Genomic DNA, 15,053 nt, shown 5'->3' with positions numbered 1-15,053 from the left:
GTACTCCTTGCTCAGGGAGGAGAAAAAACCAGGGCTGGGAATAGAGTTCCAGATTCTGGCCCTGGCTTTGTGACAGACTTGTTTTCTGGTCCCAGGCCAGGACCTTTTTTTTTTTTTTCTTTTTCTATTTTTTTTTAAAGATTTTTATTTATCCATTTGATAGATAGACCACAAACAGGCAGAGCCAGAGGCAGAGGGAAAGGAGAAGCGGACTCCCTGAGGAGCAGAGCCTGATGTGGGACTCGATCCCAGGATCTTGGGATCATGACCCAAGCCTAAGGCAGACGCTTAACTGACTGAGTGACTCTTCTCTCTGGGCCCGCTTTGCCACCTGTACCATCAAGGGGCCAGAGAAGGCCTCCATGGCCCAGACCTTCTGTAGGGGCAACGTGGTTGACATTCAAGATCTGCACAGTCGGGGTTTGGCCCAAAGGTTACAAAATGGGACTGCAGGGGTGCCTGGGTGGCTCAGTTGGTTAAGCGTCTGCCTTCGGCTCAAGTCATGATCCCATGGTTCTGGGATCGAGTCCCCCATCGGGCTCCCTATTCAGCAGGCATTCTGCTTCTTCCTCTCCCTCTCCCCCTGCTCGTGCTCCTTCTCGCTCACTCTTTCTCAAATAAATAAATAAAATCTTCAGAAACAAACAAGCAAACTGGGGCTGCAGATGTGTTTTGTCTGGGGCCCATATTTAAAAACAAAAAAAACAAAAAACATTTTAAGTTGGGAGGTTTCACATGACAATGCACGTTTCTAAGCTTCCCTGAATGAGCAGGTCAGCAACTCTGGGCCTACGGCTGAGCGTGGTGTTGCCCGGCCAGAGCAGCCTCCTTGGAGGCTCTCACGCTCCTCGCTTCCCACGTCCCCAGTCCTCTGCATTGCCTGCCTGGCCTCAGCAGTCATATGAATTTGTGACCTTAATTTTCAGTCCCCGCTCTGTTTGTGGGTAAACCGAGGCCCAGAAGACAGAGCCCTTCCCCACAGTCCACCCAGGGAATCAGTGAGGCAAAGCTCTCCCTTGGCATTTTGCTGCCTCTTTTAGCAAGGAGAAAGCAGCCAGAGAGAAGGGAAGGGTTTGTTAAGTCTTCGGTAAGCCCCAAAGGAATATCTTAATAGGTTCTTCTGAGGGACAGGGCTTGGCAGTGATCCCTAGAGCTCTGCTCCTGGCTTCTGGCCTTGGTGGGCCAAAGTTCTCATGTCTTCCATCTAGGCTCCTTCCTGTTAGGTTGTGTAAGAAGGGGAGAACCTTGTCAGGCAACTCACTATGCTATCTTCCCACTGATGTGAAATGTTCCATGCACTCGGCAAATGTCCACTGGGCTCTCGCCACAATGTAGGGCTCTGCTGGCATTGGGGGATACGGTGGAGAATGGGGCAGCCCTGGACTCTGCCCTCACAGAGAGCAAGGATAGAGCCTAGGCCCCACAGTAGAGCCATTCTCAGTAAACCCCGCCAGTCCCTGGTCTCTAATTTCTTACCAAGAGAAGAAACACAGATTTGGGCATAACTGGAGTGTGAGAGGCTCTCAGGAGGAACCCCTTGCTAAGGACCCTGTGCCGTCCAGCCTGGCCTTCAACAGCACCGCTCAGCTAGACAGCAGAGGTCTTGAGGCCAGGAGTGGAGTTGGCTGAAACAGGAAGTCAGCCCAGGCCAGATACCCTTCCTCCAGTCTTTCCACATGTGCAAAAGACGATCTCACCTCTCCCCTTCAGCCCAACAGGGAGAAAGCACATGCACTTTCCTCTTGGGTTCTCTTCCAAATGTAGTCAAGAGAGTAAGGTCATGCTGGTCTCCAAGCACAACCCATAAAAACTCTTGGCTTACCTGGCTTTTTGCTGACATGAGGGCTGGCCTTGGCTAGTAATGACCCTTTTCCTTATTATTTGTTCCTTATGCACGGGCTGTGGGCCAGACCCTTCACACACCTCACCTCCCTGGCTCCTCACCTGTGAGGTGCAGCCTCTTACTACTCCCGTCTTGCAGACAGCAAAATTGAGGCCCAGAGTGGGTAAGCAACTCACACAGTTAAATAGTGACTCCAGAACCTGAGGTGGTGATCATTACACTCCACTGCCTCCAGGGTCCCCCCTACACCCCCGAGGATTGCAAGATGGAAGGGGGGAATCCTACACCACACTCAGGTTCTTTGTGTTGTTGTGCTCCCTTTTTTTCTTTTTATATATCAGCAAAAACTAAAACCAGGAGAGCTTTGATTTTTATTTTGAATCTGAATCAACTGAAAAATCAAATCTGCTTCTCACCCCTTGGTGCTTCAGGCCCAAGGGGCTGGCTGCTGTGGGGACCATTCATCCTCCCCATGTCCGTTTCCTTCATCACTACAGCTCAGCAGCTAGGCCATCAGCAATATCAGGAGGTAGAGAGGCAAGAGGAGATTGTCTATCTGCGTAGTGTACGCTTCTAGGAGGGACACGATGCTGATAGAGCCCAAAATCCAAGCATAACTGTAGTTTAGGTCCACTCCACTGTCAAAGATTAAAATCAGAGCTACAGAAATGATCTGGGCAAATATAGAGGTCATGGTCCCCTCAAAAGTCTTTTTGGTTCCAGGCCAGTGGATTTCCCCCATGGTGCTGCCAAAGATGGAGGCCACAGTGTCGCCCACACCCACAGCCAGGACCCCTGCATAGGGTACTAGGGCCCTTGCTCCCCCCAAGCTGCCCTTCTGTGTGCAGGGTCTGGGCACTAGCCAGATGGGAAGAGACATGCCCAGGAGCAGGTAAATGTGTGTCAGGATGAGTGGTCCACTGTCTCGTTCATCTAGGAAAAGGGACAGGAGGCTCCTCAGAGTGTGGCCCAGGGGCTTGATGCGGAAATAGCGCACGTACTCCAGGAAGATGAAGACTGCCAGACATATGGTGGCAGCTACATAGAGCAGTGTCCGGTCAAAGATGATACCCGGGATGTAGGTGGCTACCACAATGAAGTGGAAATATTTTCGGGTAATGGTGGGGGCCTGGTGCTTCTTGGACTCAGAAGATGACCGCTTGGCATTCTGGTAAAGTACCACCAGGCAGGCTAAGATGGCCAGCAGAGACCAGTAGACTAGGAGGTAGACGCGGGTCTCTGTCTGGAAGAGGAACTGTAGAAGCCAGAGCAGGGGGTTCTTGCGGATGAGCCGGTGCAGCCAGGGGAGGACCACGCCAAGGCCCAGCACACAGGTCATGAGGTGGAAGAAGATGGAGGAAGCCCAGGTACCTGAGTCCATGAAGACAAAGAGGGTGCTGAAGAAGATGCCCACCAGCACCATCCCGACCACCACCACCAGCAGGAAGAAATCCACTGGGTCTCCCTGGCTTTCCACCACAGTCAGAGAGCGCTTGATGAGCTGGTTGAGCATAAAGCTGATGCCACCCAAAACAAGCAGTGCCTCCCCAGGGGTAAAGCAGCGGGGCAGCAGGTACAGCAGGATCATGTTGAGGTAGACGAAGATCAGCAGGACCTCCAGGACCTCGATCACCTCGCCCACACTGAGTGAGTGCTTCATGATATAAATGATGACACCTCCAGCCAAGCCTGAGATGACACAAGTGTTGGTGGGCACTGGGCGAGTGATGCCCAGGGCCAACACTGAAGAGAAGAGGGCCACTGCCATGCCAGTAGCTGCCACCACAATTCCAAAGCGCTCAAAGTATGGGTTCCCCACAGACTGGCAACGCTCCTTCATGACCAGTCCCAGCAAAGGCATGACCATTGATGCCGGCAGCAGACCACTGTTGGCGGACATGCGGAACTGGAAGACAGCGCTTCCCTGCTGTAGCAGCCGGTCCCACTTGTACTGGACGTAGAAAGCCTGCACTGCGAGAGCCACGGCGCACCACGAGTATCGGTCCCACACGGTTGCGTGGATGCTTAGCACCACTGCGAACACTACTGCTGACTCCGCCAGCACCGACCCGCTCAGCGGTGCCCCGGTCGCCGACGCCGGGGGAGCGTGCACTCGAGTCATGTCTCTTGACCTGGAGCCCGGGAGAAACCGGGGTGACTAGCGATGCCTTGGCCTCTGGGTCCCTCGAGCTCTGCCAAGCCGACAGCGGCAATTTCACACAGCCAGCACCTTCTCTTATCGTTCTCCAGCTGGGAGGAGGGAAGCTCCACTGTAGGCAAGCCACTTTCTGAGGCTTCGGAACTGGCGCTCAGATATGCTCCGCCGCCTCGCACCTAGGACGTAGACGTTGCCACTCCGCTGCTCCCTTCACAGCCCCGGCAGCTCTCGCCGCGCGGTCCCCACCTCTCTGGGCGTCGCCATCTTGGCCTCGCCCGCCATCACGTGACGAAAAGCCCTCCCCTCACAGCCCGGCCGGAGGCGAAGGGTCACGTGGGTGCGGCGTCTGGGGGCGGGGCTGGGGCGCGCGCGCGCGAAGATGGCGGCGGCCGCCGGCGAGCCGTGTGTGAGGTGAGGAGCGGGCCGAGTCCGCGGGGGTGGCTGTGAGGCGCGGGGTCGAAGTCGAGCGGAAGCCGGGCGGGACTTGCGGGCGAGATGTGGCGGCGGTAGCCGGGCGAAACCTGGCTAGGTGGACCGGCGCCGAGACGGGAGGCGGTTACGTCCAAACGGTCCCCGCGCGCGGGGATCTCGGGCGACTTCTCCAAGACGGGGTCGGTGCCTCACCCCTTCCCTCAGCGCCGGCCTCCCGTCTCCTCACCCAGTCTCTTTCCCTTCCTCCCTCCTTCCCACCGGCGCGTTTCTCGGCGCTCCGCCCCCCTCCCCCCGCGCTTCCTCGTCTGGCGTGACGCTCCCTCGGGGCGCGACGGGACGCTTCGCGGTCGCCCGGGGGAGCCCCCATCTCGGTCTCCGCCGTAGCCCGGTTGCCCTGCCCCGGCGACGTTCCCAGGTTCTTCCATGTGCTCGTTAGGAGTGTGTTCGTGTGTCGCCGAGCCACCTCCCTGCAGTTGCTCTCTGCGCGCTGCCTTCCATTCATCCGTCTCTTCGTGTCCTCCTGTATTGGTTCCATCCGCGGACGTGCCCGAATGCTTTAGGAGATCGTGGGCCCCGGACTGGTTTTTGGGGATGAGATGATGAAACGTTAAAAAGACCGAGACAGTCCTTACTTTATAGAGCGCTTACGAGCGCCAGACCCTGCCAGACACGCTTGCTGTGCATTAGCTCATTGAATTCTCTCAAGTCCGTGAGGCACCTTCTCTTTTACAGATGACTCACAAATCCAGCTCAGAACTAGCCGGGTGGTGAGGCGAGGATTCAAACCGAGGTCGGCCCGGCTCCGAAGCTTTGACCTGATCGCTGCGTCTCTATCTTCCACCTTCCCGCTTGAAGTGTCTCCCATTGACCCTACTAACCTCCGTCCTAAAATTCCACATCTCTGTCGCTTACTGTGCCAGGACTCTTTCCCCCACGTTTCTGTGTGATGCGCTGCTGTATCCTCAACACCCAGAGGAGCATGTAACAGGCGCTCAGTAAATACTTATTGCAAACATTGTCCATCTTCTCTGTAATCGCTTACTTCACCTCTGGGCTCTGGTGAGATTTTCTGCTTTGGGGTTTCCACTGGATTGCTTCGGAACTTTGCGGGGGACGTTTGCTTTTTACTCCGTAGCTGTTTCATCTGGCAGCATTGTGGTCACTGTGCCCTCCTTTTCTTTCTTTCTTTCTTTTTTTTTTTAAAGATTTTATTTATTTATTCGACAGTGAGAGATCACAAGTAGGCAGAGAGGCAGGCAGAGAGAGAGAGGAGGAAGCAGGCTCCCTGCTGAGCAGAGAGCCCGATGCGGGGCTCCATCCCAGGACCCTGAGATCATGACCTGAGCCGAAGGCAGCAGTTTAACCCACTGAGCCACCCAGGCGCCCCACTGTGCCCTCCTTTTCTTAACATTTATTTCTTAACATTTATTTGGAGGTTGGGTAGGTTTAGCTCCTGCAGGGTAAGGCACCCTCTCCAATGAACAAGAACAAGGCAGGGGGCTAGTTTGCTTGAAAGATGCCTTGACATCTTTGGGAACCTACCAAACACACATGTGAAGTTGGAAAAAATGACACTAGGGTTTCTAGGCACTGGCTGCTTTGCTCAGAGCATATATTACAGTGATCTTTCTTCTTGTGTTGGAAGGCACATTACAACAGCTGGACGACACCCAACAGCAGCCTTCTGTTTGAAATGCTTGGAGGTCTGGACTAAGAGAAAACTTAAAATTTATTCCTGTTGCCTGCTGGTATGCAAGTGACCTCAGACAGTGCACTTTACCCCTGGAAACTGTTTCTCCAAATGAGTCCTTTTTAAAGTAGTGTTGAGGTGGCTCTAAAGCATGTAGGAGAGTCCTTGTGTATGTTGATAGGGGCTGGCACTAGTCAAAAATAGAATAATACACGTTAATCACTCAGAGTTTGGGGGAATATCCCTCAGGGTTTGGCAGTCAGTTAGAATATTGGCATTTTTAGGTATTTCTTGTGTTCTTCAGTTAATGTGTTTGTAGACGTTTGAGTGGTGTATGTGAATGAAAAACAAAACCAACAACAGCAGTTCCAAAAGCTTTTCGTTAAGCTTAAATCTCAGTTCACACAAGAGGCTTGTACCTAATCTGTGGAGTTAGGGCATCCATGGACAGTGGCCACTTTTATTTATTATCTCCCTGTGGATTTTAACGGTGTTTCTCAAAAGAACTGTTTCAGAGTAGGTTGGCTGTGTTGCAGCTTTCTACCAAAAGGACTCCCATCTTAGAGGCTCTTCTTCCTCACCTCAAAGATTTACAACCATGTGGATCTCCCTAGGGAAGGTGATTTCCAGTTTTCATTGAGTCCAGTTCTTTTAGGAATGGAGTTCCATGTTGTCTGGTAGAACATTGGGCTGAAAGTCAATAACTTTTTACAACTTTACCTTTGAGGCAAGGTATTTAGTTTCTGTGGTTTTGTTTCTCCTCCAGATACTTAGTTCAGATTTATTGTGCAAATAAATGAGGCATACTATAGTACATATTTTGTTTCTTGAAGAAATACATAGAAGATGTTTCCCTGAGGCTTTGGGTTGGGCATCACAGTTCCGGCTGTGGTTGTTGTGTCTTGAGATTCGCCTGCTAAATCTTCAGGTTCGGATTTGAGGTGAAGTCTTCTGTCACCCCCTGGGTCAGTTCCCAGTGGTCTCTCTCCTCTCTATTTTCTGTTTAACGTGGTTGTATTCCTTTGTAGTGTCTAATTCTTAGGATCATGCTTTTTATTACTTTCCGGTTTCTTGCTGATTTTATGTAATGTGTGCTTAATTAACATCCTTGGTCATTCCCAACACTAGATGAGGATCAGGAGGCTCTTAGCTTTATTTGTATCCCCCTTATTCCTAGACCAGAAAATGTCTAGGAATCAAAGAACCAGTGACATTTGTTTCCGCAAGGATTTCCTTCCTGATAAATTACCATTTTCTCCTTCTTTTTTTAAAAAAAGATCTATTTATTTATTTGTGGGGGAGGAGTTGGGGGTAGGGGGAGGGAGAGAGAATCTTTTTTTTTTTTTTTAAAGATTTTATTTATTTATTTGACAGAGAGAGATCACAAGTAGGCAGAGAGGCAGGCAGAGAGAGAGAGAGAGAGAGAGAGAGGAGGAAGCAGGCTCCCTGCTGAGCAGAGAGCCCGATGCGGGACTCGATCCCAGGACCCTGAGATCATGACCTGAGCCGAAGGCAGCGGCTTAACCCACTGAGCCACCCAGGCGCCCCAGGGAGAGAGAATCTTAAGCCGACTTCCTGCTGAGCACAGTCTGACACGGGTCTTGATCCTGTGACCCTGAGATCATGACCAGAGCTGAAATCAAGAGTTCGATGCTCAACTGACTGAGCCAGCCAGGTGCCCCCTACTGTTTTCTCCCTTATTCTGCCTTCTCTTGGCAATTGTGCATATCATACGGGTTTCCTAATTTTTCTGTTCCACTCGGATTGCTGGCATTGCAGGTCTAAAAGGGACTCCTGTCAATCTCCTTTGATACTTCATCCGCGTGTACTCCTTGAGCCCCTCTGAGCCGGCCACTGTGTTAGGGGTAGATGTTTGCCACTGGAGAACAGAAAGCCTCAGCTCCACCTTTGCTCGCTTGTAGGATGAATTCGTGAGTGCAGCTTGATGCAGCTTGCACTCTGGAGTCGTGCAAACCCGGGTTCAAGCACTGGCTCTATTATATGTTAGCTTTGTGACCCAACACAAATTATCTAACTACTTTTAAACCTTAATTTCCTGATGAGGTAATGGGGCTAATAAGAGGGTCAGCTTCATGAGTGAGTTTGCAGTTTGTTTTCAAAAAGTCAGAGTGTAAAATGCAGAACACAGTGCCTGCATGTTATAAATGGTCAATTAATGGTAATGCTAACAGTGCTTGCATATTATAAATTCTCAGTGTTAGCTCTTTTTATTATTAAAAGCTCCTTTTCAATAGAGATTATTGTTTTTGACTTTTTTTTTTTTTTTTAAAGATTTTATTTATGACAGAGAGGTAGCGAGAGAGGGAACACAAACACGGGGGAGCGCAAGCACGGAAGAAGCAGGCTCCGCACCGAGCAGAGAGCCCGAGTAGGGCTTGATTCCAGGACTCCCAGGACACTGGGATTGTTACCTGAGCTGAAGGCAGACGCTTTAACGACTGAGCTGCCCAGGTGCCCTTGTTTTTGACATCTTATAACAAAAGGAATTTAACAGGACACGGTTTTGCCAATAAAAAAATTTCTTGTTCTTGCCAACAAAAATTTTAATTTTTAAAGAAAACTTTTTTTTTTTTTTTTTGAGTAGTAAGTGTAAATGTTGTTTAGTAGCAGAATCTTTCTCTTCCCTTCTCTCCTCCCAAAAAGAGGCTAATATTGCAAACATAAAAGAGAGAGGGTTTATACTGACCAGGTCTTTTACCTGCTGCTCTGAAACAAATTGATACCCTGGAGCAGTGGTGGTGATTTAGGAATTCATCGGTGTAGTCGTTTTAAAATGAAGATTGCCAGGTGCCTTGGTGGCTCAGTGGGTTAAGGGTCTGCCTTTGGCTCAGGTTGTGATCTCTGGGTCCTGGGAGCGGGTCCTGGGATCGAGTCTTGCTTCGGATTCCCTGCCCAGTGGGGAGTCTGCTTCTCCCTCTCCCTCTGCCCTTCCCTCTGTGTTCACATACACACATATTCTCTCTCAAATAAATAAAACTCTTAAAAAATAAAATGTATATTTCCCATGCTCAACCTTTGAGAAATAGTAGCTCTATGCTGTGACCATGGAATCTAGGATTCCATGGTGTTGCTGTGTTGTTCTTGGGTGATTTCACATATTTGAGAAACACTCTTTCAGGATATTTTACTAAAAAAAGAAGAAGAAGCATGGGGCACCTGACTGGCTCAGTCGATAGAGCATGCGACTCTTGATCTCAGGGTTGTGAGTTTGAGTTCCACTTTGGGTGTAAAGATTACTTAAAAACAAAATCTTAAAAAGAAAAAAAAAAAGGCAAAATTCTATAGATTTTGGTATAATCAACACCTACAGCTTGAATTTGACAAAACAAGAAATTCTGGGCCCTGGCAGCAGGTCCTTGAGTGTGGGCTGTGGTCTTCGTAGTTTCTTCTGGGAATCACTGCTATTTCGCTCACTAGAGGTCTAAGTTCTGAAAGCAAATGTGGATAAATTAAAGCTAAGTGATGTCCAGGCTTTTTGAAATTGGAAGATGGATGACCAAGAGTGATTTATTTGCTCAGGCATACAAATACCTTCAGTTAATGATAAATTTCTTTCCATGAATATGAGTGTACTCTTAGCCCCATTATTAGCTATGTGTTATATAGTAGGAATCTAATACATTCTGTGCAAGTCAGAAGCTGTCCTTGGTCAAATTCAAGTATATGCCATTTTAAATAAAGCCCTTCCTTAATTTTTTGTTAATTCAGATTTATCAAACAAGTAAGTTAGATGACAATTTTTCTCTTTACAAAAGGCAGTCTTACTTTAAAATTTTAGTATAAATTTCTTTAAATGGTGAGCTTACCTCTGTTTTTAATTACTTAGGGCTTGGTTTACTCAGATGTTTTAATATACATTTTCAATAAAGAGTCCTATTTGTTCATTTACTAGGTCTAATATCCAGATTTTTGAAGAGTGAATGCTGTTTTGTCATCAGAAAAATGATTAGCGATCACACAGAGCCATTGTGGCAGCTGGTGTCTATTGATGTGGCAGGACTCAAGTGTTTTCTTAAAAGCATTAACGCTGAGAAAAGAGATTTATAATTTTAAGTGTGTTTAAATTTCTTTTGATGGGAAAATCTGGACTCTTTTTGGGGAGGGTGGTAAAGATTTTTATTTTTGAGTAATCTACACCCAAGGTGTGCTTTGAGTTAGCAACCCTGACATTAAGAGTTGTATGCTCCACCCACTGAGCCAGCCAGATGCCCACTGAAAGAAAAAAAAAAAATTTTTTTTAAGATTTAATTTATTTGACAGAGAGATCACACGTAGGCAGAGAGGCGGGGAGGGGGGAAGCAGGCTCCCTGCTGAACAGAGAGCTCGACGTGGGGCTTGATCCGAGGACCCTGAGATCATGACCTGTGCTGAAGGCAGAGGCTCAACCCACTGAGCCACCTATGCACCCCAAAAATTTTAAGTAGAGCCAGTGCTTGGTGTTAGTTTTTAATGGGAAAAACATTTTTCAGTTTATCCTCATAGTTAAGAGAGCTTGTGTCCTTTTTGTTAAATGTTTAGTATATCTTCTTAGATCTTTTCGTTTTCTCTGCAGGCAGGCTTTCTAAGCAGTTTTAATTTTTTAGACATATTTATTTATTTATTTATTTATTTATTTTTGGAGAGATGGGGAGAGAGAGTGGGTGGGGGGCAGAGGGAGAGGGAGAAAATCTCAAAGTGCCTCCATGCTGAACTTGGAGCCTGACTCAGGGCTCCATCCCACAACCCTGAGATCACGACTTGAGCCATAATCAAGAGTCAAACACTTACCTGACTGAGCCACCCAGGTACATCTTGGGAGAATTTTTTTTTTTTAAAGATTTTATTTATTTATTTGACAAACAAATCACAAGTAGGCAGAGAGGCAGGCACGGGAAGGGGAGTGGTGGGGGTGGGAAGCAGTCTCCCCGCTGAGCGGAGAGCCTGATACGGGGCTCAATCCCAGGACCCTGAGATCATGACTGAGCCGAAGGCAGAGGGTTAACTCACTGAGCCACCCAGGTGCCCCTCTTGGGAGAATTTCTTAATGGCTACATTTTGAAATTCAGTTCTAGACTTTAAAAAACCCTATAACATGTTTCCTGAAGTTGAAAGGCATGGATGAGGGAAGGAACATGGGTAAGCATGTAGTGGAGAGTATATTTGGAGAGCTCACAGGGGCAGGGACTATAATGTGTTTTTATGTGTCTTACACAGTGTTTGGCACCTAGTGGCAATTAATAAATGAACAAATATAGTACCATTTATAATGACCATTAGACTTTTTTTGATTGAGAAAGTGAATCATATCATGCATTTAGAAAATTTTCTGGAGACACCTGGCTGGCTCAGTCAGTAGAGCATTTAATTCTTGATCTTATGGTCATGAGTTTGGGCCCCACATTGGGTATAAAGATAACTTAAATAAATAAGTCCTTTTTTTTTTTCTTTTAAAGATTTTATTTATTTATTTGACAGAGATTATAAGTAGGCAGAGAGGCAGGAAGAGACAGAGAGAGGGGAAGCAGACTCCCCACTGAGCAGAGAGCCCAATGCAGGGCTCTATCCCAGAACCCTGGGATCATGACCCAAGCTGAAGGCAGAGGCTTTAACCCACTGAGCTACCCAGGCGCCCCAATAAATAAATCTTAAAAGAAGTTTCTGAAGGTGATGAGGGGGGTTGAAATATACACAGTCCTTTTCTATATTCTCCTTTTTAGTCCCTACATTTTAATGTAAAGGGAGGAGAGAAATTGATACACTGATGTGCCTTAGCATAGGAGATGTAAGATAATTCATTAATTATTTATTACATTCTAAAATGTACGTTTTTTCATATTTTAATGCCCCTGATGTTGCATGCATTTTATTATTGATGGCTGGTAGGACATAAATAATCATGTATCCTGCAATTAACGGCATCTTAAATGCATTAAAATACAGTAGCCATCCTCCTTTTTAACAAGCATCTTCTTAGTTTAGGTTATATGTCAAGTTCTTAATTTTTATTTTGAACTCAGATTTCTAAGAACAATATAATGGGAATAATGTCCAGAATTTTAACAAATTGTTTTGTACATTGAGTTTCCTGGTTTCAGAGAATAAACAAAATACTGGAAGGCAACTTAGTCAAATTTGTATAATCTGAAAGTTCAAAATTACCCCTGCTTTCCGTCATTTTTCAGGAGCAGCAGGGAACTGTGGACAATTCTGCTGGGAAGGTCAGCTCTGAGAGAACTGGTAAGCGCGTGGTGGTCTTGAGTGGATTCTATGGTTCTTATGTAGTTTGTGTTACAATAAACCTCCCATATTGCCTTGTCTTTGAAGGAGGAACTAAACGCACTTTTTTTATTTCTAAAACTTTATAAACGTTATGCATTCCCTGCTTCTCTCTGCTGAAACATAGTGTGTCTTCTAGCTCAGCTGCTGAAGTTTCCAAACTTCTACCTCTGGTTTTTTTTTTTTTTCTTTGGGAGATTCCTTATCTAAAAAGATACCTGTGCTGCTCGACTGGCTGCTCAGGGTTGGGGACAAATACCACTTCGCTGCCTCTGGCTACGGAAAGTTCTAAGTCCTTTTCTCTGTGTCTTTCTTTACTTGCCTTTTCTTTTGTTTCCATGTTGTCAGCTTCTTAGGTCATAGGGGCTATGGTTTCTAGGACATTTCCAAGTATAGTAAAGGACAGTTTTTCATGTTGATCCTTGATGCTTCTTCATTTTGACCCTGTGAGGGTAGAGCGTTAAGATGACGTTCAATTTTTACAATTGTTATTATGGTAATCAACATAATGAGTATTATACCTTTTTTAGAGCCTTTTTAAAATTATTATTATTTTTTAAAAGATTTTATTTGACAGAGAGAGCACAAGTAGGCAGCGAGGCAGGCAGAGAGAGAGGGGAAGCTGGCTCCCTGCTGAGCAGAGAGCCCTGAGATCATGACCTGAACTGAAGGCAGAGGCCTTACATTGAGCCACCCAGGCACCCCTATTTTTTTTTTTTTTTTTTTTTTTTTTTTTTTTAGTAGGCTCCACATCCAACATGGGGCCTGAGCTCATGACTCTAAGATCAAGAGTCACATGCTATACCATCTGAGCTAGCCAGGAGGCCCTAGAGCCTTAACATTTTTGATATGCTTTCATCTGATAATTCTGCTTCTAGGAATGTATTTTACAAGAATGAAATCTTGAAAAGTTTTGTGCACACAGCTCCTTAAAATCATGTTATTTATATAATAAGGAATCACAGTTTAAGTATATCTAACATTAGAGGCATGGTAAATAAATTATTATCTAGACACTTGATAAAATATTATGCAACTGCTAGAAAGGATGTTTATCAAGATTTTCATAATAAGATTAAGGGACGCCTGGGTGGCTCAGTCAGTTAAGTGTCTGCCTTCAGCTCGGGTCATGATCCCAGGTTTCTGGGGTTGAGTCCCACATTGGGCTTCTTGCTCGGTGGGGACCCTGCTTCTCTGTCTGCCTGCTGCTCCTCCTAGTTGTGCGCATGCATGGTCTCTTTCACAAATAAATAAATAAAAGCTTTTAAAAAATCACAAGATTAAATCATTGTCAGAATGTTAAGCAAGGAAAAGGAGGCTACAGAATTCTCTTTTTCTTAAAGATTTTATTTATTTATTTGAGAGACAGAACATAAGTGGAAGGAAGGGCAGAAAGAGAGGGAGAAGCAGGGGCGCCTGGGTGGCTCAGTGGGTTAAAGCCTCTGCCTTCAGCTCGGGTCATGATCCCAGGGTCCTGGGATCGAGCCCCGCATCGGGCTCTCTGCTCAGCGGGGAGCTTGCTTCCTTCTCTCTGTCTCTCTGCCTGCTTCTCTGCCTACTTGTGATCTCTGTCTGTCAAATGAATAAATAAAATCTTAAAAAAAAAAAAAAAAAAAGAGAGGGAGAGGCAGACTCCCCACTGAGCAGGGAGCCCAAAATGGGGCTCGATCCCAGGACCCCAAGATCATGACCTGAGCTGAAGTCAGTTGCTCAACCCACTGAGTCACCCAGGTGCCCCCAGAATTCTCTTTTCAAAATTACTTCAATTATGGAGAAAAACATTAAAGGCTCAGGATTATGTAAATCCTTATATAATTTCTTTGTTCTTTTCCAGAATCAGATTGAGGCAGAACTGAATAAACACTGGCAGCGACTCTTGGAAGGGCTGTCCTACTATAAACCACCCAGGTATGGCTAATCCATGTGTCTGGTTAGAGTAACTCCCCTGAGGAAGCTGGCATAGCAAGACTGTCTTTGTGTATGATTTTGTGATACCGCTGGGTTAGGGAGATAGCAGAGAATACAATTTGGTTACCAGTGGAAGAGAGTTGGGCACATTATTTCTGCCTGTTGAACGAGGGGGAAATTCCTTTTAGAAATATAGTGTTATTGAATCCAGTTATATAACCCTAGTGTCTGGGGATGAGGAGTCATTAACTTCTTCAATTAATAGTTCTAGCGTTTATTTCCATCCTCCGTGTCTGTGTGAGGTGCCGCCAGCAGCAGGTGCTGGGACAAGGCGGTGAGCAGTGATGAGAGCAGCCGCCCGCTTACGGAGGATTTCCTGTGTTCCCGGTGTTCTTCTGAGCATGCATAGCAAGTCATTCAGTCCTCAGGAAAGCCCACCAATTTCATTCTGTACTAGAATAGATTTTTTTATGGGGTAGTGGAAAACAACAATAACATCATATAAAGTAGTTTAAAAATGAAGAGAATACATCTTGTAGGATTAGACTCTTTTATGTTAACTCCTAGTCCAGATCTCATTCTGTAGTGCATTGTAGTTGCCAAGCCACCCTCGTTTCCTTTCTACTTGGGAATATTTGATTTTTTTTTTTACATCTTCACCTTCCATCATCATTTTCTTAGGTTAATGAAGAACTTTCTTTTTTTCGTTGTTCACTAACCCTCCCCCCATACCTGTTTAGAAGTAA

At 46.5% G+C, this 15,053-nt stretch overlaps 2 protein-coding genes across 2 annotated transcripts in view; one reads left to right on the top strand and one right to left on the bottom strand.

Annotated features, from left to right (window-relative positions):
- Positions 1–2,201: 2,201 nt before the first annotated feature.
- DOLK (dolichol kinase) lies at positions 2,202–4,713 on the bottom strand. Its single transcript, XM_032306533.1, has one exon. The coding sequence runs from the start codon at positions 3,963–3,965 to the stop codon at positions 2,349–2,351; it is 1,617 nt and encodes a 538-aa protein (XP_032162424.1). The 5' UTR covers positions 3,966–4,713; the 3' UTR covers positions 2,202–2,348.
- The window catches only part of NUP188 (nucleoporin 188), a 49,392-nt gene continuing 38,719 nt past the window's right edge, over positions 4,381–15,053 (top strand). The window contains exons 1-3 of the mRNA XM_032306530.1: positions 4,381–4,412; positions 12,306–12,360; positions 14,234–14,307. Of these exons, the coding sequence (XP_032162421.1) occupies positions 4,381–4,412; positions 12,306–12,360; positions 14,234–14,307 (161 nt within the window). The remainder of the gene's footprint in view (positions 4,413–12,305; positions 12,361–14,233; positions 14,308–15,053) is intronic.

This window comes from Mustela erminea, chromosome 12, assembly GCF_009829155.1.
Source record: "Mustela erminea isolate mMusErm1 chromosome 12, mMusErm1.Pri, whole genome shotgun sequence".
Classification (NCBI taxonomy): domain Eukaryota; kingdom Metazoa; phylum Chordata; class Mammalia; order Carnivora; family Mustelidae; genus Mustela; species Mustela erminea.
Note: the sequence above shows the minus strand (reverse complement) of the source record. Positions and strands in the feature narration are given on the sequence as shown.

Coding starts and splice junctions, on each gene's coding strand:
- DOLK (XM_032306533.1), bottom strand. CDS start 3,965: ATGACTCGAGTGCACGCTCCCCCGGCGTCGGCGACCGGGGCACCGCTG.